We start from the raw sequence: 25,449 nt of genomic DNA, 5'->3' as shown, positions 1-25,449 counted from the left end.
TACATGTAAGACATTTAAAGGTGGATACATTGTCTACACCACAGCAATGTCTCTGACTGCTTTGGAAGCACTGAATCAATCAGCTTTTGGCAGAGCAAATCGGTCTTTTGTCACCAAAATCCTTGAATAGTGCAATCAGATTGTTGGGCACTTCAAGATAGAAAGCGTCATGTTGTAGGTCATTGGTAATATGTGTGGTATTGGAAATTCTGGTTTTCCCTGTGTGCTTGGTAGCCATGGAGCTAGAGTATCAGACTTGGAGGTGATTACAAATGGCACCTCTAAGACCACTTCCCTTAGAGCTGGACAGCAGGCACTGATGATGGTGATGCAGATTGTACTGATAGTATGAAGCCCTCATTTGCTAGTTGTACAGCCTAGCTAGCACTGGAGTGTCTGATCTCCACAGGTGGGGACAAAATCTAATTCTAATTTGGAAGAGCCAGGGAGACAGGCTGAGGACCTGAGGAATCTCATGATTGGGCTGACCGGGAAGGGGCCATCTTTGCAGGAACCTGGTTGTTTCCTGTAGTTCACTCTTTAAAAACATTCCCATTCACAAGGACGTTGCAGTTTTTTTTTTTTGTTTTTTTTTTTAATCATGGGCCAATTGACTGCAGGCTCCATAATATTCAAGTTTGCCAGCCTGTTTCTTTCATGTATAAAATAAGAGAAGGTAATAGTACCTACCTCATAGATATTTTGTGAGGATTAAGTGAAAGTGTCTGGGCCAAGTGCCCAATATATAGGAGCAATTATTTTTCTTTTGTCTTTCTAGATATGGCATTGTCTTATAATGTCTCTCTCTGCTCCTTCTCCATATACTTGTTAGATCACTCTATTTCCAAGGTAGTTATCTTCAGCTTAGGACTGTATTCACCCTATCTTATTTTCATCCATTCTAATTTCACCTGTGACCTATACCCTGATGATCCCAAAACCCTATCACCAATCCAGATCTCCATGAGTTTATAATTATCCATCAGCACATTAAAACTCAACATATCTAAAGCAGAACTCATCTTCTTTTCTTAAATCTGGCCCTTCTCTTCCCAATTAGACTGTAAACTCTGGGACAACAGAGACCATATTAGGACATGGCTATACTTCTGGAGCCTAGAAAAATGCCTGGCACATAGGCATTAAGTATTTGCTGAAAGACTGAGTTTTTTTGTTTGTTTGTTTGTTTTTTTATCAATAAGGTGAATGCTATAAGAAAAATGGCAAAGGCTCTGCGTCCCTTCTCCATCCTAGGTTGCTCAAGGAGAAGCCACCTATGAGATCCTGGAATAACAGCTGGGCCTAAAGCCCTGGTTCCTCCTATTTACACACACCACTTCATTTCAATGGTTACAGATAACATAAAGATAAGGTACCTCCCAAGCATGGAAAAGTATCTAGATTTTATTTGATAATTTAAATGTTTTTGTTTTGATAAACAAAAGCTGTACTTGGAGCTGGATGACAAACATGCTTTTAACATAGGATTTTCATCCTGGAATGTGAATTTCCGAAAAATATTCAATCTTAGGCCTCTTACTGCAGACAGGTTCCATGGGAATGCACCAAAGAGAGGCAGGGAAACAGTCCCCATGGGAGACTAGTTTCTTTAAAAAACAGGCTGCTACTACTTCCTGTGAAGTTCATAAAGTGCCTTTCCCTTTGCTTAGTCATCCAAAGTGAAGTCAAAGGGCTCAAAGTCTTTCCGGAAGCGGCGAGCCAGGGTCTCCTCCTCTTCCTTGCTGATCTGACACTGCCTCCAGTCAGACTTGTCAGGAATATTAAGGATAGCTTCACTTGCCAGGACCTCCCTGCAGAAAGAACACAAAGAAGTCAAAATAGAATCAGTTTGAAAACCGCTCCCCCACCCCCATTCCTCTCCAGTCAGAGAGCCCTCCTTAGCATCACCCAAAGAAGGCATGCAAATTCCCCTGACGTTACTTATACCATTTTCTCTTGCTCTGAGTGCCATCTCTGCCATTCTATCAAAATCATACCCATTTTATTTTATTTACTTATTTTTTTTATCCTCACCAGAGGACATTTTTGCATTTATCTTCAGATAGAGCAGGAGGGAAAGAGGGAGGAAGAGAGAGAGAAAAACATCAATGTGAGAGACACATCAAGTGGTTGCCACCCACACAACCCCAACCGGGGCCAGGGACAAACTGCAACCAAGGTATGTGTCCTTAGCAAGAACTGAACCCGAGACTCTCTGGTCCGTGGGCTGACACTCTAACTACTGAACCAAACTGGTCAGGGCAAATCATACCCATTTTAAGTAACCAGCTCAGGTCCTACCACTTTCTTAAGCCCTCAAATTCCATTTACTTTTCTGAACAACTTGGAACTACATTTATTGACCTCACATTTTGTGGTACAATAGGCCTGAATTTGAACCTACCACTGTGTGACCATGGACAAAGCTGCATAAACACTCTAGAACCATGCTGTCCATTATAGGAGCCAGTATTCAAATATAGACATTTAAATTTTAATCCCAATTAATTTAAATTAAATTAAAAATTCAGTTCCTCAGTCACATTAGCCACATTTCAAGTGGTCAGTGGTCACTTATGGCTTAATAATTACTGCATAGGACAGTGCAGATTTATACAGCATTTCCATTATTGTAGAAAGTTCTATTGGGTACTGCTCTAAAGCTTCCTTTTCCCTACGGGTAAATTGAGATGCCAGTACCTACCTTACAGAGTTGGGAAGATTAAATGAGGCAATGTATGTAAAGTTTTGGGCACAGTGCCTGACACAGCATACGTCCAATTAATGGTAGTACTTTATGCCCCCAGGCTAGAATTCTGAGAGTCCAGTGTTTGCCCTCTAAATCTCTCTCAGGCTCAACCTCAACCCTTTCAAGAAGCCTCAACCCTTTAAACATGAGCTCCCCTTCTCTGAATTTCTAAAATACATTGTTCCTCAAAACTTTGTTGTGGTACTTTTCACATTATTGTCATATATGTTAAATACCTGTCTTGCCCCAAGACTATTGCTTCCCTGGGCCAAGAACTCTTTCTTATTTGGCTTTTTATTTAACTGTCCATTGACCCCACTACTTTCAGAGCAAGTCTAGTGGAAATACATATAAAATAAGAAAACGATACGAACCTTCCAAACTGCAAAGGAAAATTCTTTTTAATTCTGTGGAAAAGTTTCTCTCCTGTGTCAAGTTCAACATAAAAATATGCTGCTCCTGGCTGTGCAATCTAAAGTAAACAGAGTTGCATGAGGACATATGATAGATAGTATTTTAAAAAGCTAAAATCCTGGCTCATCTCTTAAAAGGTTTCATTTGTCCAGCTGGTGTGGCTCGTGGTTGAGCGTCACCCCATGCACCAAGAGGTCACCAGTTTGATTCCCGGTCAGGGCACATTCCCAGTGGAGGGCATGCAGCAAGCGGCTAATCTATGTTCTCCCTCATCAATGTTTCCACCTCTCTCTCTCCCTCTCCCTCCCTCTCCAAAGTCAATAAAGGAAAAATATTTTTAAAATTAAAAATAAAATTAAAATGTTTTTTTTAAAAAAAGGTTTAATTTGACAAAGAATTCAGTATAGAAACACAAAGGATGTAAGCAACTATAGATCCCAAGCCACTCAGTGGAACTAAGCCCCAGCTAGTTAGCTCAGTGGTTAGAGCATGGGCCCGAAAACCCAAGAGTCACAGGTTTGATTCCTGGCCAAGGGCACGTGCCTGGGTTATAGGTTCGATCCCCAGCCCCAGGTGGGGTGTCAGCAGGAAGCAATCAATTGATGTGTCCTCTCACATCAACGTTTCTTTCCCTCTTAAAAAAAAAACAATGGAAAAAGTAAAAATATCATTGGATGAGGATTAATCAGAAAAATAAAAATAAAAACCAAACTGTCATATATGACAAAGATCCTCCCACTGGCACTGAGGCATTTGTCTCCAATCTTATCAATACTCCAGGCTCTTGTTCCAAATTATCATCTGTCTATTTAACATTTTTGGAATGCCTTGATAGTACCTCAGGCTCAGCGTGTCAGAAACCAGGTTTTTACTTCTCTCTGAACATCACCTTGCCCTCCTGTTTTACCTGCTTGATGTCAGAGTGCTCTGGGATTTCCAGCAGCTCTATCTGTTGCTCCTGTGCCTGGGTAATGAAGGCGTCTTTAATATCATCAGTAGCACAGCGGCTGAGTGGCACAGGAATGACCTGGGGTAGGGGTGGGAGGGATAGGAAAAAGTCTTCATATAGGTCCCAGAGAGGTCGTGCCTCCTCCAGTTCCTGAGAAATAGCAAATCCATCACAGGGGTGGAGAAACACCCCTCAGCAGAGATTCTCCTCAAGCCAGACAGGTCCATGGCAGCCTGTCTGTAAGGACTTAAACTTATGAGATCGCCTGCCACATGTGGGAGCCAATCTCTAATGTGGGAAAGGCTAGGGAGAGATCTCTGTCATCAAGCCTTTCCCGACTCCTATATAATATATGTGGCAGAGTCAGGCCCATTTGAAAGCTTAACAAATGTGCCAGAAAGAAAACCACCACAACTACAAACAAATTATCCATAACAATCTCCAAATGACTGAGCTGCTAGCTCCATGTTGGCTCTGAGACTATTTCCGAACTCTGAGCAGTCCCTCACGTTGGGCTTGACACAAAATACCTAATCTCTTCCAAACTCTACCTATCAAGGCCCAACCAAATCTTTCTTGGAACCTTCTTCAACGACCCATTCCTTTTCTAAACAAGGCACTTATTGTCTGTGCAGTTCATTTATATTGACCATGCAGTCCCTGTGAACTCATTCGAGTTACCACCAGAGACTCTTTAACCTTTTATATATTTATTTTCTTTATTGATTTTAGAGAGAGGAAGAGAGAGAGAGATAGAAACATCAATGAGAGAACATCAGGCCCACAAACTGGGCATGTGCCCTGACTGGGAATCGAGCTGGCGACTTCTTGGTGCATGGGTCGACACTCAACCATTGAGCCACACCGGCCGGGTGACTCTTCAACCTTTTTATTTAACTTTTTATTTAATATTTAATTGCCCAGTCAGTGTGGCTCAGTGGATTGAGAATCGTTCCATGGACGGAGAGGTCCCGGTTCAATTCCCTGTCAGGGCACATGCCTAGGTTTCAGACTCAATCCCTAGTAGAGGGTGTGCAGGAGGTAGCCGATTGATGTTGCTCTCTCACATGGATGTTTCTCTCTTTCTCTCCTTTCCTCTCTCTAAAAAGAAAATCAATAAAAACATATTAAAAAGTAAACAAATATTTATACAAAAGTTCATGTTAAAATTTTTAAATATAAAATATTTAGTTTTATATTGGAATAAAATATTTACCAATCAAATTAATTATTAAAATTGACATTATTTAAATATTTATCAATATCTAGGTCCCCATAGGGCCCTTCCAAGTTCTTGGACAGAGACCACCTACCTGTAGCTGGAGGTGATGACTCTTATAATTTCTCTCAAATAGAATACACCGCTTCCCTCGACTCTTAAAGAACCTCCTCAGTGTAGCCTTATACTTCTCCACCTCTTCCACCACCTCTGCTGACAGCTCCACCACTGACTGGTAGTGTCCAATGGGCAAGATAAGGACATGGTCATCAGATAAGCCTCCTTTGGCCAAGGCAAGGTAGCACTGAATATGAGGAACACAGAAGCAAGACATAATACTGCATGTATGAGTCTTCAGGGAGAAAAACCTATAGAAAGAGTGAGCTGGGAGGGGTGGGGAGGGGGTGGAAAAAGAGCTTAAGAGGATATTAGTAGAAATTCTCCAACTTTTAAAAATCTTATTTTAGAAAGTACAACAATGTTCTCAAGTATCGCTGAAGAATGAGATTAGATGCAACAAATTTCTATGCAAGTATCAAATAAATTGGGGGCAGTACACAAACAGGCTTTTGGCTTCAAACCCAGCAGAGCTGAAAGGGACCAGAACAATAAATAGCTGGTTTTTCTTCCCAGGCTCCAAACTTAAAAACAATTTTTCAGTTACTATTATCTTCAGCCACAGAAAGATACCACTTCTGATTTCAAAATAATCACACTCCCTACCGTAACATCCATCCCACACCAAATACACTCCCAGGCTCACAGAAAGGGCTAAGGTGACATGATTAGCATCCAGTGTCCCTACAGCCTTAAGTTGCTGACTAACCTCTACAAAATGAAAGCAAACATATGACCTAATGGATTAGAAGGAAGAAAGAAACTTCAAACTCAAGTGTATCCAAAAAGGTAGAAAACTATGGTTCCAACAATGGATGCTGGCAGCTAAAAAGCAACAAAAAATATTTCTGTCAAAGCCAAAACACATAAGACTGCTTTACACTCAGACATTCTCTGAAGAAAAAAACACTGTGGGTAGAGAAAAGCCAATGCAGGCAAATGAAGGTACCAGAGCTTTAGAAAGAAAACAAAGTATACTTTTAGTGTGGTGGGTTCAGAGTTAAGGCTGAAGGAAGGAGTCATTTAGTTTTCATTTACACTGAAAAAGTCCAATAGAATGACAACATAGGTAGCAGATCATCCTTGACCTACTTGACATAGATGATTGAGCACATATACAAAGTGAATTTTCCAGATGACTGAAGTCCACCAAAACTTCATAAGCACTAATGCATTTTCTTAATTTTTACAATAACCATTTTTGATTGTTTCTTTTTAAAGCTTACTCCATAAACAAAAGTCTAGAAGATACACTAGAAGACTTTTGTTTATGTCAAAGGGCCACTGCCATAAATAGCAATCTTTATATTGTGATGCGCATTGATTGAGACTACGGAAGCTTTCTAGTCTAGACTAAATAGCAACCCCCTAATGCAGTACCTTCCAGTTCTTGTAAATAGTTTCACATTTGCCCAATCTCCTTCCTCTTTCAAACTCTCACCTTCTAATCTGTTCTATACTTGAATGATCTCTAATTCTATCTCAAATGTATAAACAGGACCTGAATGAATGCTTTCCTCACAGTAACATGTATGGAATTTGGAGGAGTTATATTGAACTTTTAACAGCTTTCCCCTCCTTTTACTATTTTGTGGCCATGGGCCATTAGCATAGTTCTATGTATATCCTTTGAGGAAGGCAGGCAGAGACAGAGAAAGCCAGAGGGGAAAAATAATGAAAGGAGATCAAGAGGAATGGATGTAGAGAGATGATTCCAAACCCTTTGCCAGACACCAAATATTGTCAGAGGTTCCCAAGAGGTTTCCATTAGACAAAGGACATTGTAGGTAAGTGTAGACTTGATTACTAGCTGGGCACTAAAATCCTCATGTGGCCCCCTACTTGAGGTGCTGAGCTGGGCTACAATCAAGACCTAGGATGCTTTTGCCCAGATGAGAAACAAACAGGTCTCCTTGATTATCCCCTAGGTTCATGCCCTGGGCAATAGAAAGATGACGGGAAAGGAAAGGTAATTTCTTCCTGAGGCCTACAGCAACACTGGGCTAAGTCAACATGCCCAATCTCTTCTCCCCTGCATGGCATTTTGAACCTACTGAAGCTTCCCATATAAAAGGCAGTCTCAAGCCTGCCTTGCCATTCAATGTGTGAGGGAGGGAAGAATGGCATAAACTAATCCAAAGAGAAAGGGCATTCCTATAAAATCAAGAACTCTTCAAGTTTATTCTTCCCACTGAAGAGTTCATCCACAGTCTCCATGGTTCAATTGTGTCACAGGCCTTGACCCCATCAGTGCTCCCTCTAGAGAGGGGAATGTGCCAGTAATAATGACATAAAAATTAAATATAAGCCCAGGTGTGGCTGATTGGTTGAGCATCGACCCATGCACCAATAGGTCACTGGTTCAATTCCTGGTCAGAGCACATGCCCAGATTGTGGGCATGATCCCCAGTGGGGGGCATGCAGGAGGCAGCCAATCGATGTTCTCTCTTATCGATGCTTCTCTCTCTCCTCCTTTCCTCTCTCTCTAAAAACAGTAAAGAAAAAAAATAAATGTAAAAGACTGGGACTATTCAGTCTGAAACAACAGAGGCAGGAAAGGGATGTGACTTAAAGTGTAAGATGAAATTGAGATTCCAGTCAGTTAGTCTATAGGAGGCCACAATAACGGGCCCTCAGATTGTCAAGATAAATTGAAAAGGTTACGCTCAGAAACCAAAATTAGAACAAATCAATGAAAAACAGATGAAAGTGTCTGTCTGCAGAAGCACCACACACTAAGAAATAGTTTGTAAATATTTCTTTCAGGAGCCCCAGGAAACAGCCAATTCTACTCATGGGTGACAAGGGTGTAACTGTAACCCTGAAAATTAAACTTTTTTCATTCTAAGCCAGGGGTGGGGAATGTCTGACCCATGGACTGTATAAGGCCCTTGAAATCAGTACCAGCTAACATCACACGTCTCACCAAATTAGCCTGACCAAACATATAGCAGGCTAATTTTTAAGTTGTTGATTTTGTAACAATGTTGTAAATATCCAAATGGCCCTTGGCAGAAAAAAGGTTCCCTGCCTCTGCAAGCAAATATAAAGGATAATGGTCTATATGGATCCCAGTGAGATGAGAATCAAAGACTAGCCCTGCCCAAGGAAAAGTATCTGGGGAAATGTGAAATAGGATGACTTTACTGTGAGACACATATTTCATCAGTTTCCACAGCCTAAGTAAAACCATCCTCAGGATCATCCAGTTCTCATAGTCTGATTCAGTACTTACCAAGCAACTTTATAATTATCATTAGGGTTCCCAGATACCCACACCAGGAATGTGGATATGGGGATTCTTGTCATTAGGAAGCTATATCCTCTACTACTAGGCAGTACTGAGGATTTATCACTTTTTAGTAGTATGGAATAAAAATGTAGTTTGAAAAGTATATAAAAGCAACACCCCAGGAGATCCATACCTATTTATCAGAGAGGGAGAAAGGAGTGGGAAGCAGTCTTGTGAAACTGGCACTACAAAACCACAAGGAGAACTGCTATAATCAAAAAAGACAGACAATAACAAGTGTTGGCAAGGATGTGGAAAAACAGGAACCCTTATACATTGCTGATGGGAATCTCAGATGGCATAGTCATTTTGGAAAACAGTTTGGCAGTTTCTCAAAAGCTTAAACATTAATTCCATTCCTAGGTGTCTCTCCAAAAGAAATTAATATAAATAGCCACAAAAAGACATGCATGCAGATATTCACAGCAGCACTGTTCTTTTTTTTTTATCCTCACCTGAGGACATTTTTCCATTTTTTGTTCAGATAGAGTGGGAGAGAGAGGGAGGGAGGGAAGGAGGGGGGAGAGGGAGGGAGGGAGGGAGAGAGAGAGAGAGAGAGAGAGGAGCATGGACGTGAAAGGACACATCGAGTGGCTGCCTCCTACACAACCCAACCAGGGCCGGATACAAACTGCAACTGTGCGCAGTACATGCCCTTAGCGGGAACCGAACCTGGGTCTCTCTGGACCGCAGGCCGACGTTCTAACCGCTAAGCCAAACCTCCAGGGCCACAGCAGCATTATTCTTAGTAGCTATAAAGTGGAAACAACCCAAATGTCCACCCACTGACGAATATATAGACAAAATGCAGTATATATCCATACAGTGAGATACTGTTTGAAAAGGAATACTGATAGATGCTTACAACATGGATGAGAATATTATACAAGCAGCCAGACACAAAGATCACATATTCTATGATTCCATTTATATGAACTAACCAGAAAAGGTATATACCCATAGAAACAGAAAGTAGACTAGGGTGTGCCTGGGGCTGTGGGTGGAAATGGGGATGTGGAATCTTATTGGAATGATGGGCATGTTCTAAAATTGTATTATGTGACGGTTGCACAACTAGGTAATCTTACTAAAAACCACTGAATTGTACACTTAAAGTGAGTAAATTTTACACTATGTATATTGACTCAATAAAGTGGTACAAAACAAGCAATTGTCTCCTTCTCTGTAAAAGATCCATGAAAGTAACTTACATGTGTGCCAACGTTGACTACCAAATGCTTCTCCACTTCAGGACTGGCAAGGCAAAACCAGCAGGGTCCTGGAGGCTGAGCTTCAAATGGAAGAAAGCCCAATGTTACTATGGTCCAAACACTCCAGCATATAACCACCCTTGTCTGATCTTTATAGCCTGGTATACAGCACTGCCACAATGGGCTGTTCTCTCACTATGACCCCTACCCCATCACCACTATTAATGAAACTCAACCTCTATCAGAAAAATTCTGAATTTGTAATCATTCCACTGGTCTGTGATCCACAAGTGATAACCACATATGGACTAAAGTAACATGTGACTGGCAACAGGCTGCAATGAAAGAACACTGTACTGGGTGTCAGAAGCCCCAATTTTAGCCTCCACTTTGCCATTAGTTAGCCACATGACCCTGAGCAATAAGTTTTCCCAAGGTCAGCTTCTTCATCTTGGAAATGAGGGGTTAAATTAAAAGGATCTCAAATAAATAGCCTTAAAGTCTCTTCTACCATTTTGATTACCCTATTATTTTATGAACCTACATCAGTTTTTGCAGGCCCATTAGCTCACATTTTACAGACGTGAATGAAAGGAGCTGTTTCCATAGTTTTCATAGGAACAGTTTCAGACAGCCTTAAAGTCAGGCCATTTTTGTGTTATTTCTTTCTTTTTATTGGTCCTAATAACTCATTGTACAATTTCCTCTGCCAGAAGAGGCTCTCTTAGCAATGCTGCTTCCCAAACAAGACCCGAAATAACAGTTATTGATCACACAGGAGACCTCTGGAACTGGGGTACTTACGAGGTTTGCGAGGCTGCTTTGGGTGAGGAGACTTCCTCTCTCTGCCTGTAGATGAACGCTTTCGTCCCTGCCTTTCATTTAAATCAAAGAAAAACTGACAGGCTGACTCTTCCTGAAATGGCCAAAGGTAGAAGAGTAGATCTTATTAAACTAATCTTGAGACAAGTGCCAACCATTCACATACAAAGGAACATTCTCCCAGCCTTTTCTGCCTATTCTAGAGAAGGTGTCTGGACGCTCAGTCATATTTCTCTCTTTTTTTTTTATCCTCACCCGAGGATATTTTTCCATTTTTTGTACAGGTAGAATGGGAGGGAGAGAGGGTGAGAAACATCGACGTGAAGGGACACATCGAGTGGCTGCCACCCACACGACCAACCAGGGCCAGGGACAAACTGCAACCGAAGTACGTGCCCTTAGCGGGAACCGAACCCGGGTCTGTCCGGAAGGCAGGCCGACGCTCTAACTGCTGAGCCAAACTGGCCAGGGCAATATTTCTCAACACTTATCCAAGCTGCCACCAAACCAATCACTTTGGAAAAGCAAGTTAAAATCCAAGTTATAGAGACATTCTTGCCTAAAACAAGATGAACTCATCCAAATTCCTTTCCATTTCTCTCTCAATGCAGTCCTATCCTTCACAGGTCAAATAACTAATTAAGATTTAACTAAAATGATAAGAAGTTACTCATAAAGAAAAAGAAAACTCTGAGAAAGCATACTAATTTCCCCTCATTTGACATTTCTTGCTATAGTGAGGGGAAAATTAAGTTTAGGAAAGTTTGCTATTTAGACATTGCTTCAGAGTGAATCTTATTTACCTATTAGCACTCATAAAATCACAGAATTACATTGCTACCAAGCAGTTGTTGGATCCTTGCCTGAAGAGTTAAGAATAAGCAACTTTAGCCCTGGCCAGTTTGGCTCAGCGATTGGAGCATCGGCCTGCGGACCAGAGAGTCCCAGGTTCGGTTCCCACCAGGGGCACGTACCAAAAAAAAAAAAAAGCAACTTTATTTTAATTTTATTTTTATCCTCACGCGAGGACATTTTTGCATTCATCTTCAGATGAGCAGGAGGGAGAGAGAGAGGAAGAAAGAGAAAGAAACATCGACGTGAGAGAGACACATCGAGTGGTTGCTATCCACATGACCCCAACCAGGGCCAGGGACAAATTGCAACCGAGGCATGTGCCCTTAGTGGGAACCGGACCCGGGTCTCTCTGGACCATGGGCCGACGCTCTAACCGCTGAGCCAAACCGGCCAGGGCAAGAATAAGCAACTTTAGATTTTTTAAAAAAGGAGTTAAACTATGAGACTGTTAAGCCCAAACTACAATTAAAAAAAAAAAAAAATACTGAGCTTACTTAAAAGCTAAGGCTTTCTAAATACCACCATGATTTCCCAAGAGGGGAAAACATTTAGACTCTAGGGATTAAACTTGTCTTATGAATTAAACTATAAAACGGGTAAGGGGAAATCCTGTCCAGAAAATGCCACCTCTCAATCAGAACATACCTCAGGGGCAGGAATTTGCTTTCCTATGGATATTTCCTTCCCAAGTTTTCTGTAAGGGTTTTCAGTGACATCTGGAGGCTGCTTCACCAGTTCTGCTGCATCCATTAGTTTCATGGGAACAATACTGAATGCATAAAGATACTTTGGAGAAAAACAACATCATAATATTAAGGGAAGTACTGTTTATCCAAATGTAGTCAATCTATTTTATTGTGAAGATTTCACAAAGGCCTCTGAAACTAAGTAAAATGAAAAGAGCAGCAATTGGCCCATCTGTGGCTCAGAGAATACCTAGTAAATCAAATGCCAATTCAGTGATCTCTGCAGGGGCTAACCAAGGGCTGACAAGTAATGAGTAGCAAATCAAAATCCCCACCCTTATACAAAACAACCATCACTACAAAACCCAGAAGGACTTGCTCCATAACCTTCAAAGACGAACTGCGTCTGCCTCTGAGTCCTGTATCTTTGTGTAATTCATCAACAGAATCATGGCACTGCCAATCTTTTTTTTAAAGGAAACTAAACTGGACAACTTAGTGTTCCCTCTGATATTATACAATTTCTGCTGTATATGCTGATAAATTTTCTTAGTAGCAAAGAGGTAAATATTCATATGACTATCTAGAATCTCAGACTAATTGCACAGTTATTGAGAACTTTAGATGAGATATGAATAGATGCTTACTCTCACTACTGATCATGGCAATGCAGCTAGTTAACAACCATACACCATTTTCATCTATCAGAATGGCAAAAACTCTAATAAAAATTTAGCCCTGGCCAGTTTGGCTCAGCGGTTAGAGTGTTGGCCTGCGGTCCAGAGAGACCGGGGTTCGGTTCCCGCTAAGGGCATGTACCTCTGTTGCAGTTTGTCCCTGGCCCTGGTTGGTCGTGCGGGTGGCAGCCACTCGATGTGTCCCTTTCACATCGATGTTTTTCTCTCTCTCTCTCCCTCCTGCTCTATCTGAACAAAGAATGAAAAAGTGTCCTCGGGTGAGGATAAAAAAAAAAAAAAAAAAAAAATTTGACACTACCCAGTCAGAATGTGGATAGAAAACAAACTCATACACTGTTGCTTGGGGTGTAAACTAACAAAATTTTGAGATGAATTTAATAATTCTTCCCAAATTTAAAAGCGTGCATATTATTTGACTGAAGTATGAGTTGCTTAGGGCTGAGGCTAACACATCCTTGAGTACAGCAATAGACTGAAAATACTATGAGTGATATTTAGTCTTTAAAAGGCCATAAAAATTTTTTTGAAATCTAAACTTGCTAAGAATGCATTGGGCTTAAAAACTTAAGATATTATGGAAAAGACAAAATATATATTTGCTTATTTTTTGCATGTACATTGCTTATAGCATGTTATAGGGAAATAGTCTCCAGATTATTTATCTGTTTTCCCACTTGACTGACAGTTCTGATTTTAGCTGTCTCAAGCTACAATCTCCTGCTTTTGGCCCTACAGAATCAGAAATGCTCTCAGGGAAGAAAAATAATGTACTTTTTTGATATATATTCTTTCATTCACCTGCAGTTTTCCAGTACAAAGACAGATTCCAGATATCACTAAGATTTCTCAAAGCCAAGGAGAGCTTAGGTAAATCCTTGGGAGGGTTTTATTATTTCAGCTAAATAAAGTTGCTAAAAGAAGCAAAGTAAGCCCTGGCCGGTTTGGCTCAGTGGTTAGAGCGTCAGCCTGCGGTCCAGAGAGACCCACGTTCGGTTCCTCCTAAGGGCACGTACCTCGGTTGCAGTTTGTCCCTGGCCCTGGTTGGTCGTGCGGGTGGCAACCACTCGATGTGTCCCTTTCACATCGATGTTTCTCTCTCTCTCTCTCTTCCTCTCTCTCCCTTCCACTCTACCTGAACAAAAAATGGAAAAATGTCCTCAGGTGAGTATAAAAAAAAGAAGCAAAGTAAGAGTACCTTCTGAGGGCAAACTCATGAATACCCAGAGACAACAACATGGACATGGGAAGAAAGAAATATCATTCATTTGAAATTCTCCCTTTGTTCCACTGGGCCCATTTCCCCAAACCTTTCTCTAAAATCTCCTACAAAGGACCCAAGAAAACCTGCCCTTTCATGACCATATCTTTACAGAGGAGTCACTGAGGTGCTGAGGCATTGCGGTTGGGGAGAAGAGAAGATAGGAATGGGAAAGAAAAACATTTACAGGCCGACAATGATTATTAACCCACTCCAAACACTCAAATCATTACCTTTTTCTTTTCTGGATTTCCAACATTTGCCAGAGCTATGAACCTGGTGGCATGCTGTGTATTTTCTTGAAGAACAATGTGGTTTCTAAAATATATTTGAGAGATTACAGGTTACCAAAAAACTTTACTTTTGATTTACAAGTATAAACTATGTAGACTCCATGGGGCCATGAAAAGAATCCTAGGTCCATCCCTACCAGTAACATAATCTCAGATGTAACCTATCCATTTACTAGGATAATCATCCCCACCTCCCAGGACTGTTGTTAGGAAAAAATAACATCACATCTAAAAAGCACAATAACTCCAACTTTTGGGTTTAAAAGAGTTGTAAAATTAGCAAAACATCGATAATTGCTAAAGCTAGGTGATGGGTACAGGAGGGTTCATTATACTATTCTCTCTTCTTTTGTGTAATAAAAAGCTATAATAATGAAAACCAAAAAGAAATGAGTTTTAGCCCTGGCCGGTTTGGCTCAGCGGTTAGAGCGCCCGCCTGCGGTCCGGAGAGACCCGGGTTCGGTTCCCACTAAGGGCATGTACCTTGGTTGCAGTTTGTCCCCGGCCCTGGTTGGTCATGCGGGTGGCAGCCACTTGATGTGTCCCTTTCACATCGATGTTTCTCTCTCTCTCTCTCTTTTCCTCTCTCTCCCTCCCACTCTATCTGTACAAAATGGAAAAATGTCCTCAGGTGAGGATAAAAAAAAAAAAAAAAAAAAAAGAAATGAGTTTTAAGTGGAAAAAACATGATTCAAATAGTAATATATAGTATGATATCATTTTTCTAGGAAAATATACAAATACATGTGTCTATTTTTCATAGCAAAAATATGGGAACTGCACATACCAAACTATTTTTTGAGATTTTCTATTGATAAGTATTCTACATTAAACAATTTATTATTTGTAATTTTTAAAAATGTTATGGTATTATACATATTTTTTATTTTTAGTGAGTTGACTACTAATACAGATGCCAATCTTTAGAATTCATAACTTTCTTCATGCCTCAGAAATTTCCTGAATCTGTCACAAAATTATTTTATTTAAAAAATCTAGTATACCATTATATACAAATATGCAAATACACATTCTATATTCACATTATTGAAAGAAATAAACCAAAATACAGTCTGTCTGCTATAACTTGTTTTTTGTTTTAAAGAGAGTACAGGTGATAAATGGGAATGGTGTCAGTTTAAGGTGAAAGTCATACTGTTGCATATGCAACTTTCTCCAACTTTTAAAATAATTGAAACTAATTTACTCATAATTAAATGAAAGCTTTAACGATATATGAAGGCATTAAGGAATATCCTAAGAAGTGTCTGTCTTTAGTGCAAGTAGTAACTAGTCCAGTGACCTCAAGAATTGCTAACACTTTTCATTATTAAGCTATCCAGGTATAGTAGGCGAAACAATGGACCCCAAAGATGTCCATGTTCTAATAATATAACCCATGAATGTTGGCTTACACTGCAAAAGGAAATTAAAATGACAGATTTCATCACTTGCTAATCACTAACTGACCTTAACACAGGAAGATGATCCTGGATTATCTGGGTAGACCCAACATAACCACAAGGATCTGTAACAGTGGAAGAGGGAAGCAGAAGGGAGTCAGAGGGAAGTGGCTATAGAAGAAAGTAAGAGTGGTAAGAAGGATTCAACCAGAGTTGCTGGCTTTAAGCAGCAGCAAGGGGGCCATGAGCCGAGGAACGTAGGTAGGTGGCCTCAAGAAGCTGAAAAAGGCAAGGAAACAAACTCTCCCCTAGAGCCTCCAGAAACAAACACAACTTGGCCAACATTTTGATTTTAGCCCAAATAAACTTATGTCAAACTTTTGACCTACTACAGAACTGTATGATAATAAATTTGTACTTTTTTAAGCTATGAAGTTTGTGGTAATTTGTTATAGTAGCAATAGAAAACTAAAAAAAAACACAGGGAAACTGCAAATACATATAAAAAAGTTGGGAAGATGTTTCCCTCTATTTTATTTATTTATTTTAAATTTTTTTTTCTGCCCTGGCCAGTTTGGCTCAGCGGTTGGAGCATCTGCCTGCAGTCCGGAGAGACCCGGGTTCGGTTCCCGCTAAGGGCATGTACCTCGGTTGCAGTTTGTCCCCGGCCCTGGTTGGTGGCAGCCACTCGATGTGTCCCTTTCACATCGATGTTTCCCTCTCTCTCTCTCTCCCTCTCTCTCCCTCCCACTCTATCTGTACAAAAAATGGGAAAATGTCCTCTGGTGAGGATAAAAAAAAAAAATTAAAATAAATAAATAAATAATTTTTTTTTCTTTTCTTTATTGATTTTTAGAGAAGAAGGGAGAAGGAGAGAGAGATAGAAACATCGACGAGAGAGAACATCGTCTGGCCACCTCCTGCCTGCCGCACACTGAGGATTTGGCCCACAACCTGGGTATGTGCCCTGACCGGGAATCAAACCAGCAATCTTTTGGTGCATGGATCGATGCTCAACCACTGAGCCACACCAGCCGGGCAGTTTCCCTCTGTTTTTAAATAAAAAGAATTGATACAGAATGATACCCCTGAATGGTGTTTTTTTGTTTTGTTTTGTTTTGTTCAGTGAGAGGGAGAGAGAGACAGAGAGAGACATGAAAGGGACACATCGAGTGGCTGCCACCCGCACAACCCAACCAGGGCCGGGGACAAACTGCAACCGAGGTACGTGCCCTTAGCGGGAACCGAACCCGGGTCTCTCTGGACCGCAGCCAGACACTCTAACTGCTGAGCCAAACCGGCCAGGGCCTGAATGGTGTTTTTAATCATGATAAATAGTTCCTCAAAGGAGGAAGCACAAGACTCACAATACGGGGATGCAAAGCATGGACTGACATAATTCTAAATGCAAACATTGTGGAGATTTAATTATATTATTATTTTTATTATAATTATATGGGTTTTTGTTACAGCTCTGGTTAAAAAAATTAATAGCTTTATTAAGATAATTCAAGTACTATACAATTCCCCCACTTAAAGTATACAATTCAATGGTTTTCAGTATATTCACAGCTATGCAACAATCATCATAATCTAATTTTAGAATATTTTCATCTCCAGAAAAAGAAAACCTGTACCTATTAGCAATCACTGGCCATTTCCCTCCAATTAGCCCCTGGCAACCACCTATCTACTATCTCTATGGATTTGCCTATTCTGGACATTACATATCAATGGAATCATATATGTGGTCTTTTATGACCAGCTTCTTTCATTTAGAATGTTTTCAAGGTTCACTCATGTTGTAGCATGTATCACTACTCCATTCCTTTTTCTTCAACACTCCATAGTATGGATACTCCTCTTTTTATTTGTCTGTTCATCAGGTGATGGACATTTAGGTTTTTCCACTTTTTGGTTGTTATGAATAATTATGAATAATGCTGTTATAATCACTTGTGTACAACTTTTATGTGGACCTATGTTTTCATTTCACTTGGAACAAAAGTAGAATTGCTGGGTCATATGACAACTCTAGGTTAACCTTTTAAGGAAGTGCCAAACAGTTCTGCAAAGCATCTGCACCACATTACATTCCCACCAGCAATGTATGAGGGTTCCGATTCCTCCATATTGCCTTGCCAACACTTATTATTATTTGCCTTTTTGATTGTAGCCATCCTGGTAGGTGTGAAGTGGTATCTCCTTGTGGTTTTGTGAGCATCTTTTTATGTGCCTATTTGTCACTGGAATATGTTCTTCAGAGAAACGTGTGTTCAGATTCTTTAAAATTGAACAGGTTTTGAGTGGCTTGTTCCCATAACCTTTGTTTTTTAGTGCAGTTTTAGAGGACAGAAAGATTTCTGGAATGCACATATGGAGATATAACAGAAAAGTTTATATAACCTATGGTTTTATCTTAGGCTATGGTACTATGGGGAAAGGGCAGGTTATTTTCTTCTTTTTGCTCAGCTATAGTTTTGAACTTTCAACAACACATATATTACTTTTGTGCAAAAAAATTTTTTTTATAAATTACTTTAGGGATTATCTATGCCTTATACAGTGAAAATAATTCAGAATTAACTTTACTTAACTCACTTATAAATCACAGTTTTATTTTCTCTGCCAGATATCCTTTAAAAACTCTACCTTCAAACTCAGACTAAAAAAAAAGATGTAAGTTCTTGATTCTCAAATTGAAATACTTCTCAAATGATTATACTAAGAGTAAGACTATACAAAGAGTACTGTTTGACCTGATCAAAATAGAAGTTACTGTGTTACATGAAACAGTGATGACTAAACAGCACTGTTACATCAGACCCTCAAACTTTTAAGGGGCTCTATATTGTACAATCCCATGTGTTTCAAATTAGGAAACAAACTCAGAGAAGTTGAATGATTTGAGAGTCACTCATTTCAGTGCCTGAGTAACCAAAAGGAACCAAGATGTTTTATGGCTGAAATGAACATGAGAAGTTAACACAAAAGATCCAAGGCAAATTCCTCAAAAAGTCAAAAAGAATGACTCACCGATATGGAAGCCTCTCGTAATAGGTCTTTTCCAAAGCAGCAAAATGATATCTTGGTTTCAAACCTGTAGCAAGACTGGAGACCAAAGCAGAGCCACATTTTTTGGTATCCACTTCTCCCTAGTAAACAGAGACTCAGTCATTTTAACAAACCTAAGAGTAACCAAGAAATGCAAAGAAATAACAAGACACTTTGAAATTTGTATGTGTATACAAATGTGGGTAGTAGAATTTACATAGTCAAGTCCCTACTATGGCAGTCAGAGAAATCTCAAACATAAAAGGGTAACTGGGCTATTATGAATGGAGAAATAGGAACTGCCGGAAGCCAGAGGTTAAAAGGTAAATCCTCCATACTAATACCCAAAACAGGGTTTATTAAACCTCTTAAAAATCTTTACTGTAAAGTAAGCTCTGTCTGAAGCCCACAGACTGTGCTTCTATAATTTGCATTACTGAGCACCTTTAGTTCTGACAATGCAGACAGTCAGCTAATGCACAAAATATAACCTAAAGCTAGCTTGCAGAGCCCCAAGAACCTATAGAATACTTGGCATGGAATATTCATGGACTTCATCACATTAGCATGCAATCCTTTATTTGACTTCAGTTAAGGAAGGTGTGGTTTGTGGAAGGGCACACCATGCCCTTGTTATGCAGTAGTTCTCAACCTTCCTAATGCCACGACCCTTTAATACAGTTCCTCATGTTGTGGTGACCCCGAACCATAAAATTATTATTTTTTTTTTATCCTCACCCGAGGACATTTTTCCATTTTTTACTCAGATAGAGCAGGAAGGAGAGAGAGGAAGAGAGAGAAACATCGATGTGAAAGGGACACATTGAGTGGCCGCCACCCACACGACCCAACCAGGGCCGGGGACAAACTGCAGCCAAGCTACATGCCCTTAGCAGGAACCGAACCCGGGTCTCTGTGGACCGCAGGCTGACGCTCTAACCGCTGAGCCAAACCGGCCAGGGCCATAAAATTATTTTTGTTGCTACTTCATAACTGTAATTTTGCTACTGTCATGTCTTAGGCGACCCCTGTGAAAGGGTTGTTCGACCCCCAAAGGGGTCGTGACCCACAGGTTGAGAACCGCTATATAAAGTTTACCAAAAATTGTTTCCAGAACAACCCTAGCTTCCATTAACAACAAATTATGTGATCTCTCATTCATAATGTTAATTATGAACTCCAAGAGAAGGTATTAGCTGGCAATCAATGACCAAAGTTGATTTTCCACTAAGTAAAGAACTCCCTTCTGTTTTATGCTTGCCTCCTTCAGGTTTCTGCTGAAGGGCAGGGAATTGGCCTTGAGGCTAGTTGTGGTATCTTAAGGACTGGTGAACTAGATTTTCATCCCTATAAATATCTAGTGTGGTTATTTATAAACTTGAATGAAAATCTTTCTTAGCACTCCCAAAATAAAGCAGCCTCGTTCTTCTCCCCCTTCCTTACAGAGTATCACATGTGTCTTTCTCCCTTCCAACACCACCTAGTCCTCTGGATCCTCCCCGGCTTTGCTGTATCTTCTCTGTGCTGCAATCAGCACTGCCCCTGGTATTCTAGGTGAAGAATAACCCTGGATTTGTGGAGAGGGAAGACAGCATTGTTCCTTTTCCTTTCAACACCCTTCCTGACAATGCCTGGTACCTTGTTGGCCTTTTTGGTCACAGGCATATTGTGCTAAAGCGGCAGGGAGTGCTTCTACAAGACCCTTTTCTGGATCATCACTGGTAACTCTGCATCTATCAATTGATATTTGCCTCTAAATTCATTCTTACATTTCCCTTCACTGAAGCACAGCTGGTGATTTCTGACCTCACACAAAGCCTTTCGAGATCTTCCTTAGGCTTATTTCCACCAACATAGTATTTCCCCAACCCATGATAGCTGTCACTCACCAACCTGGTACACACCCTCTTCTAGATTACTTACAAAATATTAAGATCAAATGCTATGGTGAGCTCCAATGAATCCAACATTAAAGTTTTCACATTAGAGAAGTACCAAGTTTTCAACATCTCATTTCCTATCTTTAGGTCTTTAGATCACTATCTTTGATCCCATAATGATTCCATCTAAAAAATTTGATAGCCAGAAAGCTATAATCTGGAATGGAAAGGAAGAAAATACAACTGCAGGGTTGCCACTTGCTGTAAACCTTTCACTGAAAATTAGTGAACCCTCAAAACATTAAGAAGAAACCTGAGAAAGGGCACCTGAAGCAGAGAACATAATTTAAAGATCCATTCATTTATAATTAAAATATCAGAGATCTCAACTGTGAATCAAGCTTTCATAAGATCGACTTTTGCTTTGATCAGTTAATATAGCTTTAAATATCCTGAAAAAATTCATACCAAAAAAGTTTCTACTGAAAGGTAATAAGAACTGAAATACTGAATATAATAAGCAGAAAAAGCCCAAATTAAGCCAGTACAATTTTAGAAATTCCATCTGAACAAGCACTACTCACAGAAGAATTCCCAAAGTTCCCCACATACTTGGGCCATGGGGATGTGAGTAAGATATCAACGCCCTTAAATTGAGATGTCGAACACAGCATTGTTCTCAGGGAAGACACATCCTTAGGACTAAAACTGTAGCCTGGGACCGGCTCATTTAAGGACTCTGTCCCACTGAGGTACACAATCTGCAGCCCCGAGCTTCCAGTGAAGACACCTTTCCGACCTGGGCTCAAAGAAAAATGGACAAGTTTTAGTCAAAACTGCAAAATGAAATGTCATTATGGTAAGGAATCTCCCTCCCCATGCCACTACTCTCCTACCTCCCTCCTGCCTTTCTTCATATCTGAATGAGTGTAAACTCCTAGGGCCCTCTTCTGGCTACTAGGTGTCAGTGTTGGATGGCTACAATAGTATTCCTGTTCAGTGAGAGCAGCCTTTACCGTGAGACTGCTGGAGCCCACTGGCCAATCTGTTTACCCCTGATGCTAATGAAAAGAGTTGGGAAGCACTGTTTAAGAGAAAGCCTTTCTGCCTTCTAGAGGAGATTCTTCATGGATTAATGGAAACCCAGACACCTGGACATAGGGAAAGGCAATGAAAAAAAAATAATAACTGCAGTCCTGAGACAGGTGTAGTCTAGAACAGATGTACTCTTTTTTTTTTTTTTATCCTCACCCGAGGACATTTTTGCATTTATCTTCAGATGGAGCTGGGAGGGAGAGAGGGGGGAAGAGAGAGAGAGAAACATGGATGTGAGAGAGATACATCGACTAGTTGCCACCCACATGACCCCAACCAGGGCGGGGACAAACTGCAACCGAGGTATGTGCCCTTAGCAGGAACCAAACCTGGGACTCTCTGGTCCGTGGGCTGACACTCCAAACCAGCCAGGGCTACAATAGATGTACTCTTCATGCAGGCAACAGCTGCCAGTTCAAGGGAAACATTTCAAAAGAGCAGCTCTTTGGGAAAAATTAGAGCCTTTACTCTCTTCTAAATGCATTACTGCGTTGTGCCTTTAGGACCTTGCTCCATCGATTTTCACCTTCCTTTTCATCTACCGAGTTTCTTCTTCTCAACTGGCTCTTTCCATTCAGGAAATAGAATATTAAACATACTAACATACATACTAACTAATAAAGAAAATTCTTCCTTCAGTTTCAAATTTTTCAAAAGAGTTGTCCATCCTAAATGCTTTACCTTTTTCTTTCTTTATTGATTTTAGAGAGAGAGGGAGAAATGGAAACATTGATGAGAGAGAACATCGACTGGCCACCCTGCCTGCCCTCCACTGGGGATTTGGCCCACAACCCGGGCATGTGCCCTGACCCGGAATCAAACCGAACCGGCGATCTCTTGGTGCATGGGTCAACACTGAACCACTGAGCCATACTGGCCAGGCCTAAATGCTTTACCTCTTAATTAGCTCTTTAACCCACTGTAATCTAGCTTCCCTCTCCCACCATTCTCTTTTTTTTTATATCCTCACCCGAGGACATTTTTCCATTTTTTTGTTCAGATAGAGTGGGAGGGAGAGAGAGGACGAGAGAGAGAGAGAAACATCGATGTGAAAGGGACACATCGAGTGGCTGCCACCTGCACAACCAACCAGGGCCAGGGACAAAGTGCAACCGAGGTACATGCCTTTAGCGGGAACCAAACCCGGGTCTCTCTGGACCACAGGCCGACGCTCCAACCGCTGAGCCAAACCGGCCAGGGCTCCCACCATTCTCTTAAAGGTCACTAATCACCAGTGATCTCTACGTGGTTCACATAGTCTATGAACTAGATAACATCTTTACCTCTCCCAACACTCCTCTAATTACTTTCACCTCTGCCTGCCTACCTGCCTGCCTTCTGGGTTGAAGATATATGCCCCCACCACAAGATACTATCATCTGCCTGCTTCCCCTCTCATTATATTCCTTACTCAACAATTTGACCTCTTCTCAGCTTTATTTCTCATCTTTATGGGACCAGCTCCCCAAAATCTATAGTCTTCAGCACTGACCTTGTTTATAAACTTTAGAAAGATCACGTCCACTATATGTTGCATGTTTTGCCAGCACTTCAAGCTCAGTACCACATGTTCACTATTAGGTACATTGCTTGCTCCACTTACTGGATCTCAAAAAAATCTTCCCCAGAAATAACCCAAATACCTCAGCTGCTCTTTCCACTCGTGGCACTAAATTCATATGTTGCTGCCATAAATATCTACAGTAGTGGTCTTAATCCAAATCTAATAACTTCAGTGAGCATTGCCGTAAGTCAGGCACACATTAAGAGCTACAACAAAAGAATTTCAAACTGTGTATCTCACAATGGTGGTTAAAAACAACAAATAGCCCTGGCCGATTTGGCTCTGTGGTTAGAGCATCAGCCCACGGACTGAGGGTCTCAGGTTTGATCCCCAGCCCCAGTTGGGGTCGTGCGGGAAGCAACAAATAGATGTGTCTCTCTCACATTGATATTTCTCTCTCTCACTTCCACTCTATCTTAAAAAAAGAACAACAAATAAAAATATGTCCCTCAATTTTTTGCCTGATATGATTGAAACATGATGAGTGGACTTGGAACTACAAAAAGGGAGTGGAAACCCCAAGAATCCACACTAAAAACTTTAGTTTGCAAAAGTTTAGTGAGACCTAGAGCTATAACCTGTTAGAAATCTAATAAGTAAGCTGTATGTTATGTGGTGAGACCACATACATAGATTTTTAAAAATATAACATTACCTTAAATACTCTATATATACATAGTCAAGTTATCATTCCTGTTTGGCTGAAAGAGTATGTATTTGATTGTGGGAACACAAAGAGTTTGAAGGGAGGTGGGACAGACCACAAAGGGAAAAAATGTGATAGTCTTAAGGGTACAGACACAGACTTTGGGGAAGAACCCCCCGACACCCATTCTCTCAGGCAGTAATCGCAGAGAATCCAGCCACAAATTTCCCAGGAGACTTTATTACATTCATTACAAACATAAAATATATCAACTTACCCAGATAAGTAATGTTTTCAGCTAATTCACACCCATCAACATCTTGAAAATATTTTACTGTTTCCTGGTTATTGGCACCTAGCACATATGTCTGAATAGGAGCTAGTGAAAGAAACAGACATGACACCATAGTTACCAGATCTACTTTGGAACTTGAGAAATGCTTCCCCATATGAAAAATAATCATAGCACAAGTAAAGAGTCTGCAATCCTATATGTGGAATATGATCACCAGTTAGGATACCCTACAACCAACCTGTGGCCTGATTATTAAGTGGTATCACTAAGATGATGAAGTGATATCTTAAAGAGGATGGTCAATATATAATTAGGAAAACATAGTTCCTAAAAAGCTTAATAAAAAACATAATAATAGAAAAATGAAAGGACACATATGGTTTCATTTGTTCAATTCCTGCCTACTTAATGTGAACATTTAGATGCACATGCATCCTTCACAGCTCAATGCAGAGCTCAAAGGGAAATTCTTAAATAACTAACACCAGGGAAAACAACTCAGAAAAAAATGTTTAGTCTTGAAACTTTGTTAGAAATCATTTGTTAAATAAAAATAATTTCTATACCTTTTTTGATGCCAGTTTTATATTCCTCCCATTCAGCATCTGGAGTGGAGCCAAAGAAATTTCCTACACACAACAGCAGCTAAAATAAGTTTTTAAAACAAATATATGAGATTTTTTTATATCAAATGGGACATAATTGATAGTAACAATGTTTAATTAATTATCCTAAGTAATGGTCTCAAACCAGGTTTTTCCCTTAATCAATTTGTAGTATTTCAATACATAATTCTTTAATAACAACTGCATAAATTACTAAATTTTATCTCACTGACTGTCAAATTCAAGTTGGGGACGGGGAAGAGAGGGGGTCCAGGGAAACACGGAGAAATCAACTCTTGAAGAATCCCTCTGTGAAATATAAAACTTTATATATTAGATATCTT

General features: G+C 40.3%; 1 protein-coding gene and 1 non-coding gene across 4 annotated transcripts in view; both read right to left on the bottom strand.

Moving 5' to 3' along the window:
- Positions 1-1,459: 1,459 nt before the first annotated feature.
- The window catches only part of CWF19L1 (CWF19 like cell cycle control factor 1), a 35,367-nt gene continuing 11,377 nt past the window's right edge, over positions 1,460-25,449 (bottom strand). The window contains exons 3-14 of one of the 3 annotated variants that reach the window (XM_036265036.1): positions 25,067-25,145; positions 24,483-24,584; positions 21,485-21,699; positions 19,003-19,121; positions 14,504-14,588; positions 12,274-12,414; positions 10,756-10,867; positions 9,952-10,031; positions 5,426-5,635; positions 4,071-4,190; positions 3,124-3,221; positions 1,468-1,811 (exon numbers count right to left, since the gene is read on the bottom strand). In XM_036265036.1, coding sequence (XP_036120929.1) covers positions 1,667-1,811; positions 3,124-3,221; positions 4,071-4,190; positions 5,426-5,635; positions 9,952-10,031; positions 10,756-10,867; positions 12,274-12,414; positions 14,504-14,588; positions 19,003-19,121; positions 21,485-21,699; positions 24,483-24,584; positions 25,067-25,145 — 1,506 coding nt within the window. In that variant the 3' untranslated portion in view covers positions 1,468-1,666. Of the gene's footprint in view, positions 1,812-3,123; positions 3,222-4,070; positions 4,191-5,425; positions 5,636-9,951; positions 10,032-10,755; positions 10,868-12,273; positions 12,415-14,503; positions 14,589-19,002; positions 19,122-21,484; positions 21,700-22,676; positions 22,687-24,482; positions 24,585-25,066; positions 25,146-25,449 lie in introns of all 3 variants that reach the window. The other 2 variants (XM_036265038.1, XM_036265037.1) reach the window with 2 other exon arrangements.
- Positions 4,383-4,528, bottom strand: LOC118632826. The gene has a single exon (XR_004960085.1). It is a non-coding gene; the product is annotated as a small nucleolar RNA SNORA12 (small nucleolar RNA).

Source organism: Molossus molossus, unplaced genomic scaffold, assembly GCF_014108415.1.
Source record: "Molossus molossus isolate mMolMol1 unplaced genomic scaffold, mMolMol1.p scaffold_m16_p_17, whole genome shotgun sequence".
In the NCBI taxonomy this organism is placed as follows: Eukaryota; Metazoa; Chordata; class Mammalia; order Chiroptera; family Molossidae; genus Molossus; species Molossus molossus.
Note: the sequence above shows the minus strand (reverse complement) of the source record. Positions and strands in the feature narration are given on the sequence as shown.